The sequence below is a fragment of the Sorex fumeus genome, unplaced genomic scaffold (assembly GCF_029834395.1).
Source record: "Sorex fumeus unplaced genomic scaffold, SorFum_2.1 ptg000051l, whole genome shotgun sequence".
Lineage (NCBI taxonomy): Eukaryota > Metazoa > Chordata > Mammalia > Eulipotyphla > Soricidae > Sorex > Sorex fumeus.
Genome location: NW_026606108.1, coordinates 39,777,677 through 39,792,283, shown reverse-complemented (window position 1 = coordinate 39,792,283; position 14,607 = coordinate 39,777,677). Strand labels below are relative to the sequence as shown.

The window sequence follows — 14,607 nt, the reverse complement described above, 5'->3', positions numbered from 1 at the left end:
AAGTTATTTATGACTGGGATTCATGCAAATACTGTTTCAACAATGATACCTTAACCAGTGTCCACTTCCCTCCACAAATGCTCCCCAAGACCCATTTGTCTCCCCACCCACCACTCTGCTTTGGCAAGAGGCTCTTTTATTTTTTTAAATATAAGTTTTGCACTGTGACTTACAGTTATTGATAGGGTTTCTTACATAACACTTTACCACCTTTCAGCACCACCACATCCTCCCAGTTGAATGCTCCCTCCACCATAGACGTTGCCCCCTCCCTGTCATGTTTCCTACTGAATACCAGTTCTCATTTTCTTTATTTCCAATAGATTTAATATTTAAATACAGCAAAATCATTTGTTTACAATGAGCACAGCCACACTATACAACAAACAGCTCTTTGAGAGTAAAGAAGAGTTTTGTACAGTTTAATGAGAAAATGCCCCTTTCCTACTTCCCAACTGGGGGAAAAGGGAATAACTTCGTAAATAACTAGCAAATCTCTTACTATATACAGAATGAACTTCAAATATTTGTCTACTTTTTCTCTTTTTATTTTTTTTCTGTATTACCATATGAATTATGTTAACATTTTTTTTTTCCCTTTCTGGTTTTTGGGTCACACCTGCTCTGTGTTCAGGGATGACTCCTGGCAGGGCTCAGGGGACCACATGGGACACCAGGGATCATAACCTGGGTCCAGACAAGTGCCCCACCCACTGTACTAGTGTTTCAGCTCCTAAAGTAAAATATTTAGAAAAGTTTACTATAAAAGTCAATAGTCAGTTTCACATTAAAGCAATGGAATATTTAACTAAAAATAACTAGAGAAAAAAAACAAGATGAAGTTGATAAACAGGAGAATATTATCACTGATTCAGATGGGTAATCATACCATCTTCATCATTCTCTTCCTCATCTTCATCCTCTGGAAGTTCTGAATTCTCCTTAGGTTTGTTTTCCTCATCTTCTTCCTGCTTTCTTTTCTGTTCCTCTTTTTTCTTTTTTCTCTTTTCTTTTCTTTTCTCTCTCTTAGCTGCAAGAGCCTGTTTTCTACTCTCCTCTCTTGACTGCAAAGAAAGGCAGCATAAACTTTTACCAAAATGCATTAATTTCCCCCCAAATGAGTATTTAAAATATTAAAATTATTATCTTTTGTCTTCTGGGCCACACTTCACACTTCAGGCTCTGTGCAAGGGGTTGCTCCTAGAAGTATTCTGGGGACCAAAAGATGTCAGGGGTCTCCCGCATACAAAGCAGGTGCTCCAGAATTTTGAGTTATTGCTCTGGTCCTTAAATTACTGGAAGGAAGGTTCCTGCAAGAGGTACTGTAGATACTGGGGGTCTTCCCTGAAATTCCCAGCTAACAGGGTAGGGGATTCAATAGTAGGGCCTGAGGATTGTGGTATTGTGCTGGTTTGACCCTGCAATGCTATAGATTAGCACGGGGCCACACCTGGCCATGTGGTTATCAGTCTCAATACTAGTCATCAAAGCAAAGCAAGAAAAAACACTACCAAGAGATGATCAAAGTTAAGTTTTTGTGCTGCAAAGAAATCATTAAGAAAGAGTAGGAGAGAATCTTGAGTTCAATGCTGTGGAAGTACTGAGTTCAATGCCTGGCACTGCCTGGTATGCTAATTACAGAGTTAGAAGCAATCCTGAGCACCATAGGGTTTGACCCCCCAAAACAAGCAAACAAAACACCCAAAAACAGACAAACAAAAAACCTCTTAAAGTCACTGAACTGTTAACTCTGTATACTCTGAAAGAAAGATGAAATACCAGAGATCAACAAGTTACAGATGCCTCAGACCCCAAAGTGACCACCCAGTTAAAAATTTAACTCCAACTGTATCACTTTATTTAAAATTTTAGAATTGTTGGAGCATCTCACCACTGATGTACCAGAAGTAGCACACATTGGATAGGATGTAAGGTAGAAGGCAACCAATCTCAATTAAAAAATATTAGCACACAAGGCTCAACCTGTAACAACAGAGATCTCTTATGCAAAGGCTCAATGGCTCCAGGGTGAGATGAAATAATCTTCACACACTTTCTTCTAAGGAAATCTTTTAAAATCATTCTTAGATAATTACTGATAACAAGCAATACAAAATAAATTATTCAGCCTGCTATCCCAATGGGGATTGCGTGGTGGCTGGGAAAATCCAAAACAGTGATGGCAGGAAGGTGGAATGGTGGTAGGATTGGTACTGGAATATTGAATGTAATAAATTATCGAGAACAACCTTATAGAAATAAAATTAAAATAAGATATACTTGGAATGTAAAATAAATCTCATAAAAGCAATTTAAAATACATTTTATGTGTCTTGTTTATTGGTTAAAATGTTATCACATCTTTTTATAAAAATAAGAATTTCACCATAAGAACAATGATGAAAGGGGACCAGAGCAACAGCAGTGAGTAGGGCATTTGCTTTGCACAAGGCTGATCCCAGTTCAATCCCTGGCACCCTCTACGGTGCCCCGAACACTGTTAGGAGTAATTTCTGAGAGCAGAGCCAGAAGTAGCCCCTGAGCATTGCTGGATGTGGCACAAAAACAAAAACAAACAGAACTATTGATGTGAGAGAGCCAAAGATGGCCCAGTAACTAATGAGATTATCTTGTAATCTTGTGAGACTGTCTGATTTCTGGTGCTGCTGTATGTGCTGAGAGTAATCCTAGCAGGTCGGCCATTTGAGATCCTTGGCACCACACACCAGCAAAATCAGAATGTATGCAAGCACCTTAACTAATGATGTGGCCTGGCAAGCACAACTTAAAAAAAAATGTGCAAGCAAGAGGCCAGGAGTGCAAGCCTAGTAAACATGTAACCAAAATGTGTGCAAGCACAACTTAAAAAAAGCACCACAACTAGATGTGTGCATCGCACCAAGCATGTGCATTATCTCCCTATTATATTAACAACACCAACAGGTAGAAGTGGAAAATAATATTTATAAGAGGCTATTATAGAACTTCTTTTCTACTTAAGTCATATTAATAATTCTGATCACTTTGAAGTTTTGCTTTGTTCAGTACTAGAAATACCATTTTAGTATAGTTTGAAACAAAGAGAAAACACATTATACTACAGAAATTCATCCAAACAAACTCAGAAAAAGAAAAATGCTTCATTAAGTACAGTTCTGATAATTAAGCAAGGGATTTCACTCAAAATTATAATTTACCATTCTGAGGCAAAATTTATCTTTAATAAAAACTGGTCACAAACTGGTCTAAGTGACAAATCCACTCAGGGTTTGTTTCACCATAAAGTTACGAGTGATTTTTAATAAATGGTTAAAAAAAAACCCACAAGTTTCTTTTACATGGTATATTTGCTATCTGGGCTTTCATTAAAAATTTTGCTAACCCTCTATGTAAGTGAGAAAGGGGCTGAGTACTAAGAGATTCCATATTCTAATAAAAATAATTTTACTCTGATGGCATAAGAGCAAACTAGGGAAACACTGATCATGTTCTTCTGAAGTAAAAATAAATTAGTATTATAGATATAGAAAAACTTGAAAGGTAATTTAACTTCAATGTTTCTTTTGAAACAAATATTAACATTTTTTTTCTGGTGTTAATGAAATTTAAGTTTGTCATGCAGGTATTAAATTTAATTCTCTAATGATAAAGTTTTCAGGTTTATAATATCCTCCTTCTATGCAATGCAATAATGCAAGTCCTTATACATTTGTAGGAACTACTCCTGGTGGTGCTCAGGGGACCATATGAATGCCAGGGATCGAATCTGGATCAGCCGCGTGAAGGGCAAACGCCCTACCTGCTGTACTATCGCTCTGGCCCTGCACCAAGGATTAAACCGGGGACTCCTGCAAGCAAAGAATGTGTTCCAGCCCTTTAAACTATCCACCTGTACCCTACAATTCACATCTTTAACCACTTGTCTATCTTAGGTTGAACTTCTTTAAGCAGAATGCCCAGTCAGAGTAAGAAATTATTTTCTTTTGTTACTCTTCTATCACTGTTAATAGCTATTACCAAGCCTGTGAAATGTAGGGGCCTTTATTAAGATTATTTTTTATACAGGTAATCAATTTTGTTCTGGCAAATTTAACAATTTTTAATTAGAAAATTGTCTTTTACACTGACCTTTTCAAGATCAAGTTCCTTTAAAAGAATACTTGCATTCTTATTTGCTTCTGCAGCCTGTTGGTCTTTGGCCTTCACAATTGTTTCAACACACTGATGACATTTTTTCAATAGCTCCTAAAGTAGAAAAGGAAATTTATCAATATAGGAACACTCAACATAAATAAATAGCCCCAATCCCCCAAACCCAAAAGGAACAAAAATCTCTGTGGCCAGGAGATAGCTTAGTTTGAACACTGACACCAGAAAGCACTTATGAACACCAGTGGGTGCAACCCTGGAGGCACCTGAGCACTTCTGGGTCTGAGGAACACTGCATCATTGTGCCTGAACAATGAACTGTCCAGTCCATTTGGCAAATATCGTCAGCAGTGGCCACAGGGCATTGAACACTGATTGGAGACTCCCCCAGACTCCAAAATAGAACATAAAGCCTTGAGCTAGTAGGCAAATTTAGCTATCAATTGAGGGCTGAGAGGAATAATCAGTGGTTAGAATATTGGCTCTGAGTGCACGCTGTGTAAATTATGGTCATGAGGGGACTGGAGAGAGTACAGTAAACAGGGTGCTTGCCTTGCACACAGCTGACCCATGTTCAATTCTCAGCTCCACATATAGTTCCCTGAGCCCCACTGGGTGTGTACACCCCACAAAGATTATGATCACGAGTTCGAATTCCTATTGTCCCACATGAGCCCATCACTACCTGGAAGTCTGTTGTCTACAATCCCTACAACTGCAATTTCTAGCTGTAGCAAAGTCAGATGTGTGCAAGCACTACAAAAAGGAGTGAGACCCCTAATGAGAACCAAAATTTAAAAGATGTGCAAAACATTAAGGTTAAGTAGTGCAACTCCTGTCAAGAATACGTGGACACTTCAATCCCTGGAAAGCCACAACCATGAACTATATGCCTTGACTGAGTATGAACCCTAGTGAACATGTGTCCAAGATTAACAACTAAAGTATCAAGGATCAAGATTAAGCCTTGATGAGCACTGTGGCTGAGAGTATAAACAATAAAACTTGTTATGTGAACTCTGGTGAGCACCATAACTAAAACTGTGCGAGCAACACAGTCAGGCATGTGTGCATATCCTGGTTACTGCAATAATAACATTGTCAGCAACAACAATCAACGATAAAGGGAAGTGAAGGATGAAAGAATTAAAAAAAGGTTATCCTTTGTCTAATCACCTGTCAATCATCTGTTGGACTGACATCAAAATACCATTTGTTTCTACCGAGGTCACCAGTTGCCCCCCACGAGCGGTTGCTCCGGCACGACCATGACTCCAGAGCACAGAAACCAATCTCTTAATTATCTGACTCTCAGTAGAAATACTTCCAGGGTTAATAAGTAAAATAGTAGAAATCCAAAACCATGCGGCCCCAATAGCGGCCGCGGGACATCATTTAATTCTTGAACTCAGCTGTAGAAAGCAAATCATTTCACAATGCTTTTTCAGCATGTCTGATGGGGGGGGTAAAGTCTAAATAATAATGGTGCAACTTTTATCGAAACAATGAAGCTAGTCAAAGTAGATAGAGTGTTAACTAGAATTCATCTGCCCCACAGGCATGGGGGGGGGTTTATTGGGGTTCTTCGTGGTGAAAAATAAGTATTGGTAAAGGGAAATGTGATTGATATTTGCATGACCGAGACCTAAACCTGAAAACTTTGTAACTTTTCGCACAGTGATTCAATAAATAAATTTTTTAAAAAAATACCATTTGTTAAGTTAATGTGTTTGTAGAAAACTTTGTAATTGTGCTAATGACTTAGTAATATACTTTGCTTCAGTCACTGTAATTTATGTTCTGTATTAGGAAAGATCTGAAATTAACTTATCAAAAGTATTACAATCATTCTCAATTTGCAGATGGAGAAACTGAAAAACAGAAATATTAGCTCATTGGTCCTATGAAAGAATAAAAAGAACAGGTTGCTAACGTCACACATTGGCATATGAACAAAAATGAGTTTCAATATAGTTTAATAAACATACCTTATCTGTAATTGTTGCAATGTATCTCATGCATTCTATGTCAGACGGGAACTGATTGACTTCTTTCACCAAATACTGAACAACTTTTACATGACCCTGTAAGGAATAGGACAAAAATTACACAAAAGATTCTTATAAAATTTTGTCCTTATATCTAAAAGGCATAGAAATACTTCTATATTGCTTAATAACCAAAATTCAAATTATGATCAAAACAATAGCTGTTAAGTTCATAAAAAGAAAAAGATAAGTGCAACATACTCAGCAATATATGAAGGAACAAAATATATTTCTTTTAAATTTAATATGCCAACTTCCAACTGAAAAACAGAAAAGCTTTGGTAGAAAATAGCATCTCCCAAGGGCCTGGAAAGAACATATGCACCGCATATGTGAGGCTCTGAGAGTGATGTTCACAGAAAGGGAAAAAAAAAGTATTTCCTGGGGTTGGAGCAATAATACAGTGAGTAGAGTGTTTGCCTTGCAGAAGACCCAAGTTCGATTCCTGGCATCTCATACAGTTCCGGAGTATTTCCAGGAACAATTCTTGAGTGCAGACCAGGAGTAAGTCCTGAGCATTGCCGGGTATGACCAAAACCAACAACAAAAAAGCATTTCCTGAGATAAATCTACTTAAAGAAAATGATGGTATGAAATGAATCTCCATATAAAAAGAGATATTAATCCTAAAACAAAGAATGATCTTTTTTCCAAAGCAATATTTTAACTACCTTAATAAGTTAAAAAAGGTGGACTCTCATGCTAATCTGAATCCTATGACTTGAATACAGGTAATACTTCCTAAATACCATTGTAATGACTGAATAATCTGCACTAAATTCTAGATACATCTATTTTAGAATACTCAAATTTGCAGTTTTCCTTTCTATTAAGTTCTAAAATGTTCTCAAAAATTAATCTTAAGGGGTCAATTAAAAAAAACCATTAAACTGGGGGCCAGAAAGATGCTACAATGGTTAAGGTACTTGCCTTGTATGTGGTCCACCTTGGTTCAGTCCCTGACACTACATAGGCTCCCAAGCATTAATGTGCACAGCCTTGGAAGCCCCTCCCATATCCCTAAGAGTGGTCGGGATAATCCCCCACACCACAGGCCCTTGGTGACATTGTATACTCAGGCTCTAGCACTGAACCACTAGAACTGGGAGGGGCCTTTGGGTATCCTGAGCAGTCTTGAGAAGGCCCCCTCCTCCCAAATAAAAAGAATCAGTTTGAAGGTGATGAAAATCAGAAAAGTGTTTGCCTCTGGGATAAGAAACTGAAATAAACAAGATGGAATCTATTGTTATGGAAGTGTGTTATACCTTTTATGGCGTGTAGGTTACACACATATATGTATTTACCAGAATTCTCTATACTTCAGGCTCAAGCGATAGCACTGTGGTAGGGCGTTTGCCTTGTGCGCAGCCGGCCGGCCAAGCCGGGTTCAATTCCTCCGCCCCTCGCGGAGAGCCCTGCAAGCTACCGAGAGTTATCTCGCCCGCACGGCAAAGCCTGGCAAGCTACCTATGACGTATTCAATAGGCCAAACACAGTAACAAGTCTCACAATGGAGACGTTACTGGGCCCACTTGAGCAAATCAATGAACAACGTGAACAGTGCTACAGTGATACACTATACTACATACCTTACCTTTGTGCATTCCACTGCATGTAAATTACATTTCAATTAAGAGAAAGGAAAAACATTATAGAAAGAATTAAGCCTGCCAAACACTTATACACAAAGCTATTCATAGCTATTTGTGAATACTTAGTATGGTGATAAGCATTGTGCTAAATTGAGTATAACTAGTGGTGAAAAAGACAATCACAGAGCCAAAGTTGTAATACAGTGGCTATGACATCTGCATGCAGCTGACCCGGGTTCAATACCGACATGGTACCCTGAACCCCACCAGTTCAGGGGCTCAGTTCTGAGCTCAGGTATCACTCCTGGTGGTCTTGGGGACTATATGGATTGCTGGAAATTGAACTGGGTCAGATGTTTGCAAGGCAAGTGCCTCACCCTCTATACTATCTCTGGACAAGGTCTCTTGTCTGGTCACTATGAAAGAATCTATTCATTTTTGTTTTTCCTTAGGTAGAGGAGAGGTTTTTGTTCATCTACAAAAACCATCTGTCCTTAAATCTCATGCACAACGGACAATGTAACAAAACCAATTAAGATTCCAAGTCATGTTACAATAAAGTTGATCACTTGGAGTATTTCTGGGAGTTTTTTTTTGGGGGGAGAGGCACACAAATTGATCTTTGAGAACAGTTAATTTCTCTTTTTCACAGAGTTTCAACACAGAATCAATTTTAAATTACTAAATGTTACCCCACCACACACATTAAGTACCTTGCGAAATGCTGACATTAGAGGTGTGATTTTCCGATTATCTGCTGCATCCACATCAGCACCTGCTTGCACGAGCAATTGCACCACATCAAAATGACCACCATTGGACGCCAACCAAAGCGGTGTGTTTCCCTTCTTATTACGAACATCAATATGAGCACCCCTATAAAAATCAAATATTAACAGTTTCCAATGAGAAGATGTTGACCTTTTCAATTTTTCTCTCATCTTTTATAAACTCGCATGCAAATACCCTATTATCAAAAACAATATCAAAAACAATTTAATATAAATGCCACTTAAAAAAAATTTAAGTAATTTCTTACAAGAGAAAAGGATCATAGTAAGTTATAAATATGAAATGTACCTACCTGTTAATAAGGAGCTCACAAAATTTGTAGTGACCTTTGTCTGCTGCTATTGTTAAAGCAGTGTCTCTTGAGGAAGGCACAGGGGGAGCATTGACGTCTGCTCCTTTGTCAAGGAGAACTCTTCCAACTTCTGCATAGCCCCCAGAAGCAGCTTCCATCAAGGGGGTAAGACCAGTCTGTTTAAACCGAAAAATGATGCAAATAAATTAATTTCATAAAAAAAGTCTCTAAAACACTTGATTGCATTCTGATTTTTCTCTCATGAAAGATCTAAGGAATATCCACAATTTAAAATTTAATAAACAGAAAACAAAATGGTCAGGTTTAGTTAGATGGAGCACTACACTGTCCACTGTCCTCCTGTTGTTCATCGATTTGCTCGAGCGGGCACCAGTAACGTCTCCATTGTGAGACTTGTTACTGTTTATGGTGTATCGAATACACCACAGGGAGCTTGCCAGGCTTTGCCATGCGGGCAAGATACTCTCGGTAGCTTGCTGGGCTCTCTGAGAGGGACGAAGGAATCAAACCTGGGTTGGGCGCATGCAAGGCAAACACCCTACCTGATGTGCTATCACTCCAGTTAGATATAAGAGAGTTAATTCATTTAACATACTACCACACAATCCATTTTTCCCTTCATGTTCTATACTGTTGTATATTTACACAAGATAACTTCTTACAATGAAAAACATTAAAAAATAAATAGAAATAAAGTTAGGAAATAAATTCAAGGGCCAGAGTCATGGTATAGAGGGTAGACATAGCTTTTTACAAGACTGACTTGGGCTCAATACCCGCCACCATACATGGTCTCCCTGCCCAAAATCCCCCGAAGAAATAAAGAAATTCAATGGAAAAACTGCATATAGAATATAGTTTGAGAACACAACTCCCAAAACACTCAGAATAAATTCTTTCACTCTTAATTACTTGGGAAAATCGATTAAAATATCATTTCATACTGGGATTGGAGATATAGCACAGTGGGTAGGGTGCTTGCCTTGCACCTCGCAGACCTGAGTTCAATCCCATATATGACAGGAGTAGTTCCTGAGCACAGAGTCCAAATGAAGCCCTAACCAAGTAAGGGGTGTGTTACAAACCCAAAATTAAGTAAATAAAACAGCATTTCATAAATTGCATGCATCTTACATTTTTGCAAAACATATTTACTTGGGTTTTTTTGGTTTGTTTGTTGGTCTGTTTCAGTGTGGCCCAGAAAGTTAAAAAAAAGAAAATTAAAAAAAAAAAAAAAGAACGAGGATCAGGACAAAAGAGACAATGAAGAGGGTGGTACATATGCTTTGCATGTGGGAGGCCTGAGTTTCCCAGAAGAGGGTCAGGTACGGTGTACCACTCCCCTTTCTCACCCCTGAAAAAAAATCTAAGGTCAGGGATGTAGTGAAATGAACAGACACATGCCTCACATGTGGAGCCCCTGGCATGGGTCCCCGACTCCCTGACCACACAAACACACAAATCTGAAATGAAGAAAAATAAACAGTAGGGCCTTTATTAAGTATCATGATATTATGCACATAATAATATTATGCACAGCACAATTTCTCAATCTTGCCCTGGGCATCTATTTTTATTTTCTTTTCCCTGTCCTATCCTCTTCCACCAGGGCATCTATTTTTTAAAAAACCCAAAACTTTAAATACACTCAAGTTGAAATGACATGCTATTTCTTTATGTTTGTGGGTCACAACCAGCTATGGTCAAGGGTTACTCCTGGCTCTCCAATCAGGAATTACTCCTGGAGGTGCATGGGGGAACCATATGGGATGCTGGGGAATCAAACTGGGGTTGGCTGTGTGCAAGGCAAGTGCCTTATGCGCTATACTATCTCTCTAGTTCTAAAATGCCATGCTATTTCTACTAGAAATACATGTAAGGTAGTTTATTTTTATTTTATTTTTTTTCTTGCTTTTTGGGTTACACCTGGCCACACACAGGGGTTGTTCCTGGCTCTACAATCAGGAATGACTCTGGGCGATGCTCGGGGGACCATATGGGATGCTGGGAATCGAACCAGGTCAGCCGTGTGCAAGGCAAATGCCCTACCCGCTGTGCTATAACCTAAAGTAGTTTAAGAGTCATTAAATGCTTACCTTTGCTCTGTGCTCGACGTTAGCTTTCCGGTCCAGAAGCAAACTCACTACTTCTGCACGGCCTTGGAAACAAGCCAAGGTGAGAGCTGTGTTCCGGTTGGTCTCTATTTGAGCGTTTATGTCTGAACCCATATCAAGCAGCAGTTTCACTGCAGGAACGTGTCCATTCATTGCGGCCAACATCAGGGGAGAAATACCTAGTTTGCTCCCAGTCCTAAGGGTGTAAATGTACTTAGAAAGTTAAAAATGGTATGCTGCCTATTAAAAAAAAATAAACAACTAAACATGATCATTAAAAATATAAAAATGCTGGGCAGAGGGAAAGCTCAACATGTTGAGTGCAAGCTTTGTACACAGGAGTTCTGGATTCAATCCCCAGAACTACCTGGTACTCTGAACAATGCATGGGAAAACACCCAGTAAATAGCCAGGGGTACCCCCTCAGCACTGTTGGGTGTGACCCAAAATCAGAAAAAAGGAAAACTTTTCAGTACAAAGAATAAAAGTCAATTAATAGATTTTTTAAGGTTAACTATTAAAACTAGGTTAAACCACGATCAGAACTCTATTTAAAGGCTATACATTTCTAACTATACACAATAAAAATGCATCCCATGATAATGACTCTTTAAATACAGCCACCTTAGCAGAAATAACCTGTAATTTTGTTTTGTTTTTTTGGATTTTGGGTCATACCTGGTGGTGCTCGAGGTTTACTCCTGGCTCTGTGTTAGGGAGCACTGACAGGACATGGGGGACCATGTGTGGTGCTTGAGATCAAACCCAGGTAAGCCAGGTGTAAGGCAAACGTCTTACCTACTGTACCCTCTGGTCCAAGCTGTCATTAAAAAAAAAAGTATTTTTTTTGGTTTGAGGGCCATAGTCGGCAATGTTCAGGGCTTCTTCCTGGCTCTGCACTCAAGGATCACTACTGTTGGTGCTCGAGGGATCATAATGGATGCAAGGATCAAACCTGGGTCGGCTGCATACAAAGCAAACTCCCTACTAGCTGGGCTCTGGGCTCCTGTCATTTTATTTTTCCTTTTTGGGTCACACCCAGTGTAATGCTCAGGAATTACTCCTGGCTCTGCACTCAGGAGTCAATTCTGTTGGTGTTCAGGGGGCTATATGGAGTGCTGGGGATTGAACTGGGGTCAGTCCGTGCAAGGCAAAAGTCCTACCCGCTGTACTATCATTCCAGCCCCTCCTGTCATTTTTTTAAAAAGCACAAAACAGGAATATTTGGTTTTGCAAATTTAGAAATGGAATCTGTCCAAATATTTAAAGAAAGACATTTTATTCCATGGTAAAAACTTAACTACTGAAAATGAATGGGTGATAGATACCTTGAATTAATTTCTGCCCCAGCATTAAGCAGAATCTTAATGATATTTACATATCCTCCAGATGCAGCTAGACTCAGCGGTGTATAATCCGATACATTCCTGTGCTCTTTATTTGCACCTCGTGCCAGCAGCAAGTCTACCACCTACAAGGTAATGTATGAACAGAGAAATCCAGTTTACACCAAGGACTCAATTTATAATAAAAGTACAACCTAAAAGTTTCGTTCTCTAAATATCTAAAATTTCATCCAGGGATGAAGTTCAGTGGAAGAATACAATTCCTATTACATATGAATCCCTTGTCTTGGAAACAGCACACACACATACCAATGATATGTATATGTATATATATCATTAATTAGGCATGAAATATCCATATATCAGAATTAGAAAATTAATTAAATTTTATATCGAAGAATCCAAGGCCTTGAGATTCAATTAAGTTGAATTAAGATGTTAATCTTTCAAGTCATTAACTGTTGAGTGATTGCAGTGTAATTTGCAACAGGTTAAATATGGAAGCAACTGAAGTGCCTGTCAACAGAGGATTAGATAAAGAAGATGTAATACTACAAAATATTATTCAGTTATATATATAAGAAGAACTACATTTTGATATTCTTAAAATGAAAGAGCAAGGGAATTATGTGAAGTGGATTAAATCAGAAGGAAAAAGACAAGTATTGGTTGAGAGCAAATAAGTATGCAATATATAGACATAAAATTGATAAAAAAAGACAAAAGACAAACCAGTGGATATTGATAATAGATCTAAGATTATTAGATAGGGGTTCTATTTCCATAAAACATAGTATAAGGAACATTGAACACAAGCTTTTATAACATACAGTGCACACATATTTAAAATACAAGCAAAATATTTACAAAGTTAAAATATTAACACACCTCCTGACGTCCACCAGAACATGCCAGTGAAAGTGGAGTATCCTTAGTTCGTTCAGATTGTGCTTCTATATCTCCACCTTTATCCAAAAGGATCTCAACAACTCCAACATGCCCTGCTGTTGCTGCCAGGATCAGTGGTGTAAAACCTAAATCAGAAAATAAAAAAATCTCAAACAAATTTCCTTATTTATTAACTCTTTCCAATTCACTACTGTTTTAGCAGAAAAGTTTTCCAGGTAGGTATTTATAACTAGTTCATATAAGACTGTTCCTAACCCCTCTCTTTTTGTCGTTCCTACTAGGGCGGGGGTGGCATCAGGTTCTAAGGATGCAACCCAAGGTTGTACACATGTAAGATAGAGTCACACCCTGACTCCTCTAAATCACCATCTTTTATAACAAATGCCCATAATAACCTAATAAAACGGAAATGCTAAGTAAAGCATAATTTTTATTTATTATTTTTCTCCCTCCAAACCCAGCAATGATCAGGGGTTACTCCTGGCTCTGCACTCAGCAATCACTCCTACTGGTGCTTGGAGTACCATATGAGATTTGGGGGATGAAACACAAATTTGCCACTTATAAGGCAAACACCCTACCCACTGTACTATTGCTCTGGCCCCATATTCTAATATATCAATAGTCAAAAAAAAAAATGTTCACTCAAGCAACTACTTACAGAATTTATAACTGAAATGTCTTACCTTTTTTATCTCTATGTTCAATTTTTGCATCTCTTGCAATGAGAACAGATACAAGTTCTTCATGACCACCTGCACAAGCTAGTGTTAATGCTGTGTCATGATTGCTCTCAGTCTAGTAAAAGGAAAACAAAGTAAGATGTTTTAGGAGTTTATTAATAGTTACCAATTAAAGAACATTATTTCCACAATGAAATGTGCAGTAATTTTTTCCTTTCCAAACAAAATCAGAATGCAAAACAAGTTTTATTAAAGCCATCTACTCACATGTGCATCAATGTCGACTGAAGGATAGACAGGGGGCATGGACTGGGAAGCCACATTGCTTGGAGACTGCAAACATGGTTCAGGCGTAAGACATTCTGTGGTCTGAGAGGAACTGTTTGAACCAGTGGGCGCTCTGCTACTCACAGCTGAAAAACATTATTCATATTGCTGAATGCTACTAAAAAGTGTTAAGTTATCTGAGTACAAATAAACACAGAAAACATAAATTTCTATAAGCAGTAATATAATGTAGTAGGTAAGTCATAAGCTCTGGAGTCAGATGGACCTATACCTCAATCTCAGTTCTACCAGAGACTTACTGGTCTTAGGCAAGGATTTTAAACTTTAAAGTCTCAGATTTCCTTCTATGTAAAATGGGGATAATAACATGTGC

At 38.3% G+C, this 14,607-nt stretch overlaps 1 protein-coding gene across 3 annotated transcripts in view; it reads right to left on the bottom strand.

The window, feature by feature from the left end:
• ANKHD1 (ankyrin repeat and KH domain containing 1) overlaps positions 1 to 14,607 on the bottom strand; it is a 136,022-nt gene that overhangs the window by 14,755 nt on the left and 106,660 nt on the right. For all 3 annotated transcript variants that reach the window (XM_056124652.1, XM_056124653.1, XM_056124654.1), the window contains 10 exons: positions 14,214 to 14,359; positions 13,950 to 14,061; positions 13,243 to 13,388; positions 12,337 to 12,479; positions 10,991 to 11,204; positions 8,874 to 9,049; positions 8,503 to 8,665; positions 6,138 to 6,233; positions 4,129 to 4,245; positions 890 to 1,064 (listed from right to left, as the gene is read on the bottom strand). In XM_056124652.1, the coding sequence (XP_055980627.1) occupies positions 890 to 1,064; positions 4,129 to 4,245; positions 6,138 to 6,233; positions 8,503 to 8,665; positions 8,874 to 9,049; positions 10,991 to 11,204; positions 12,337 to 12,479; positions 13,243 to 13,388; positions 13,950 to 14,061; positions 14,214 to 14,359 (1,488 nt within the window). The remainder of the gene's footprint in view (positions 1 to 889; positions 1,065 to 4,128; positions 4,246 to 6,137; positions 6,234 to 8,502; positions 8,666 to 8,873; positions 9,050 to 10,990; positions 11,205 to 12,336; positions 12,480 to 13,242; positions 13,389 to 13,949; positions 14,062 to 14,213; positions 14,360 to 14,607) is intronic.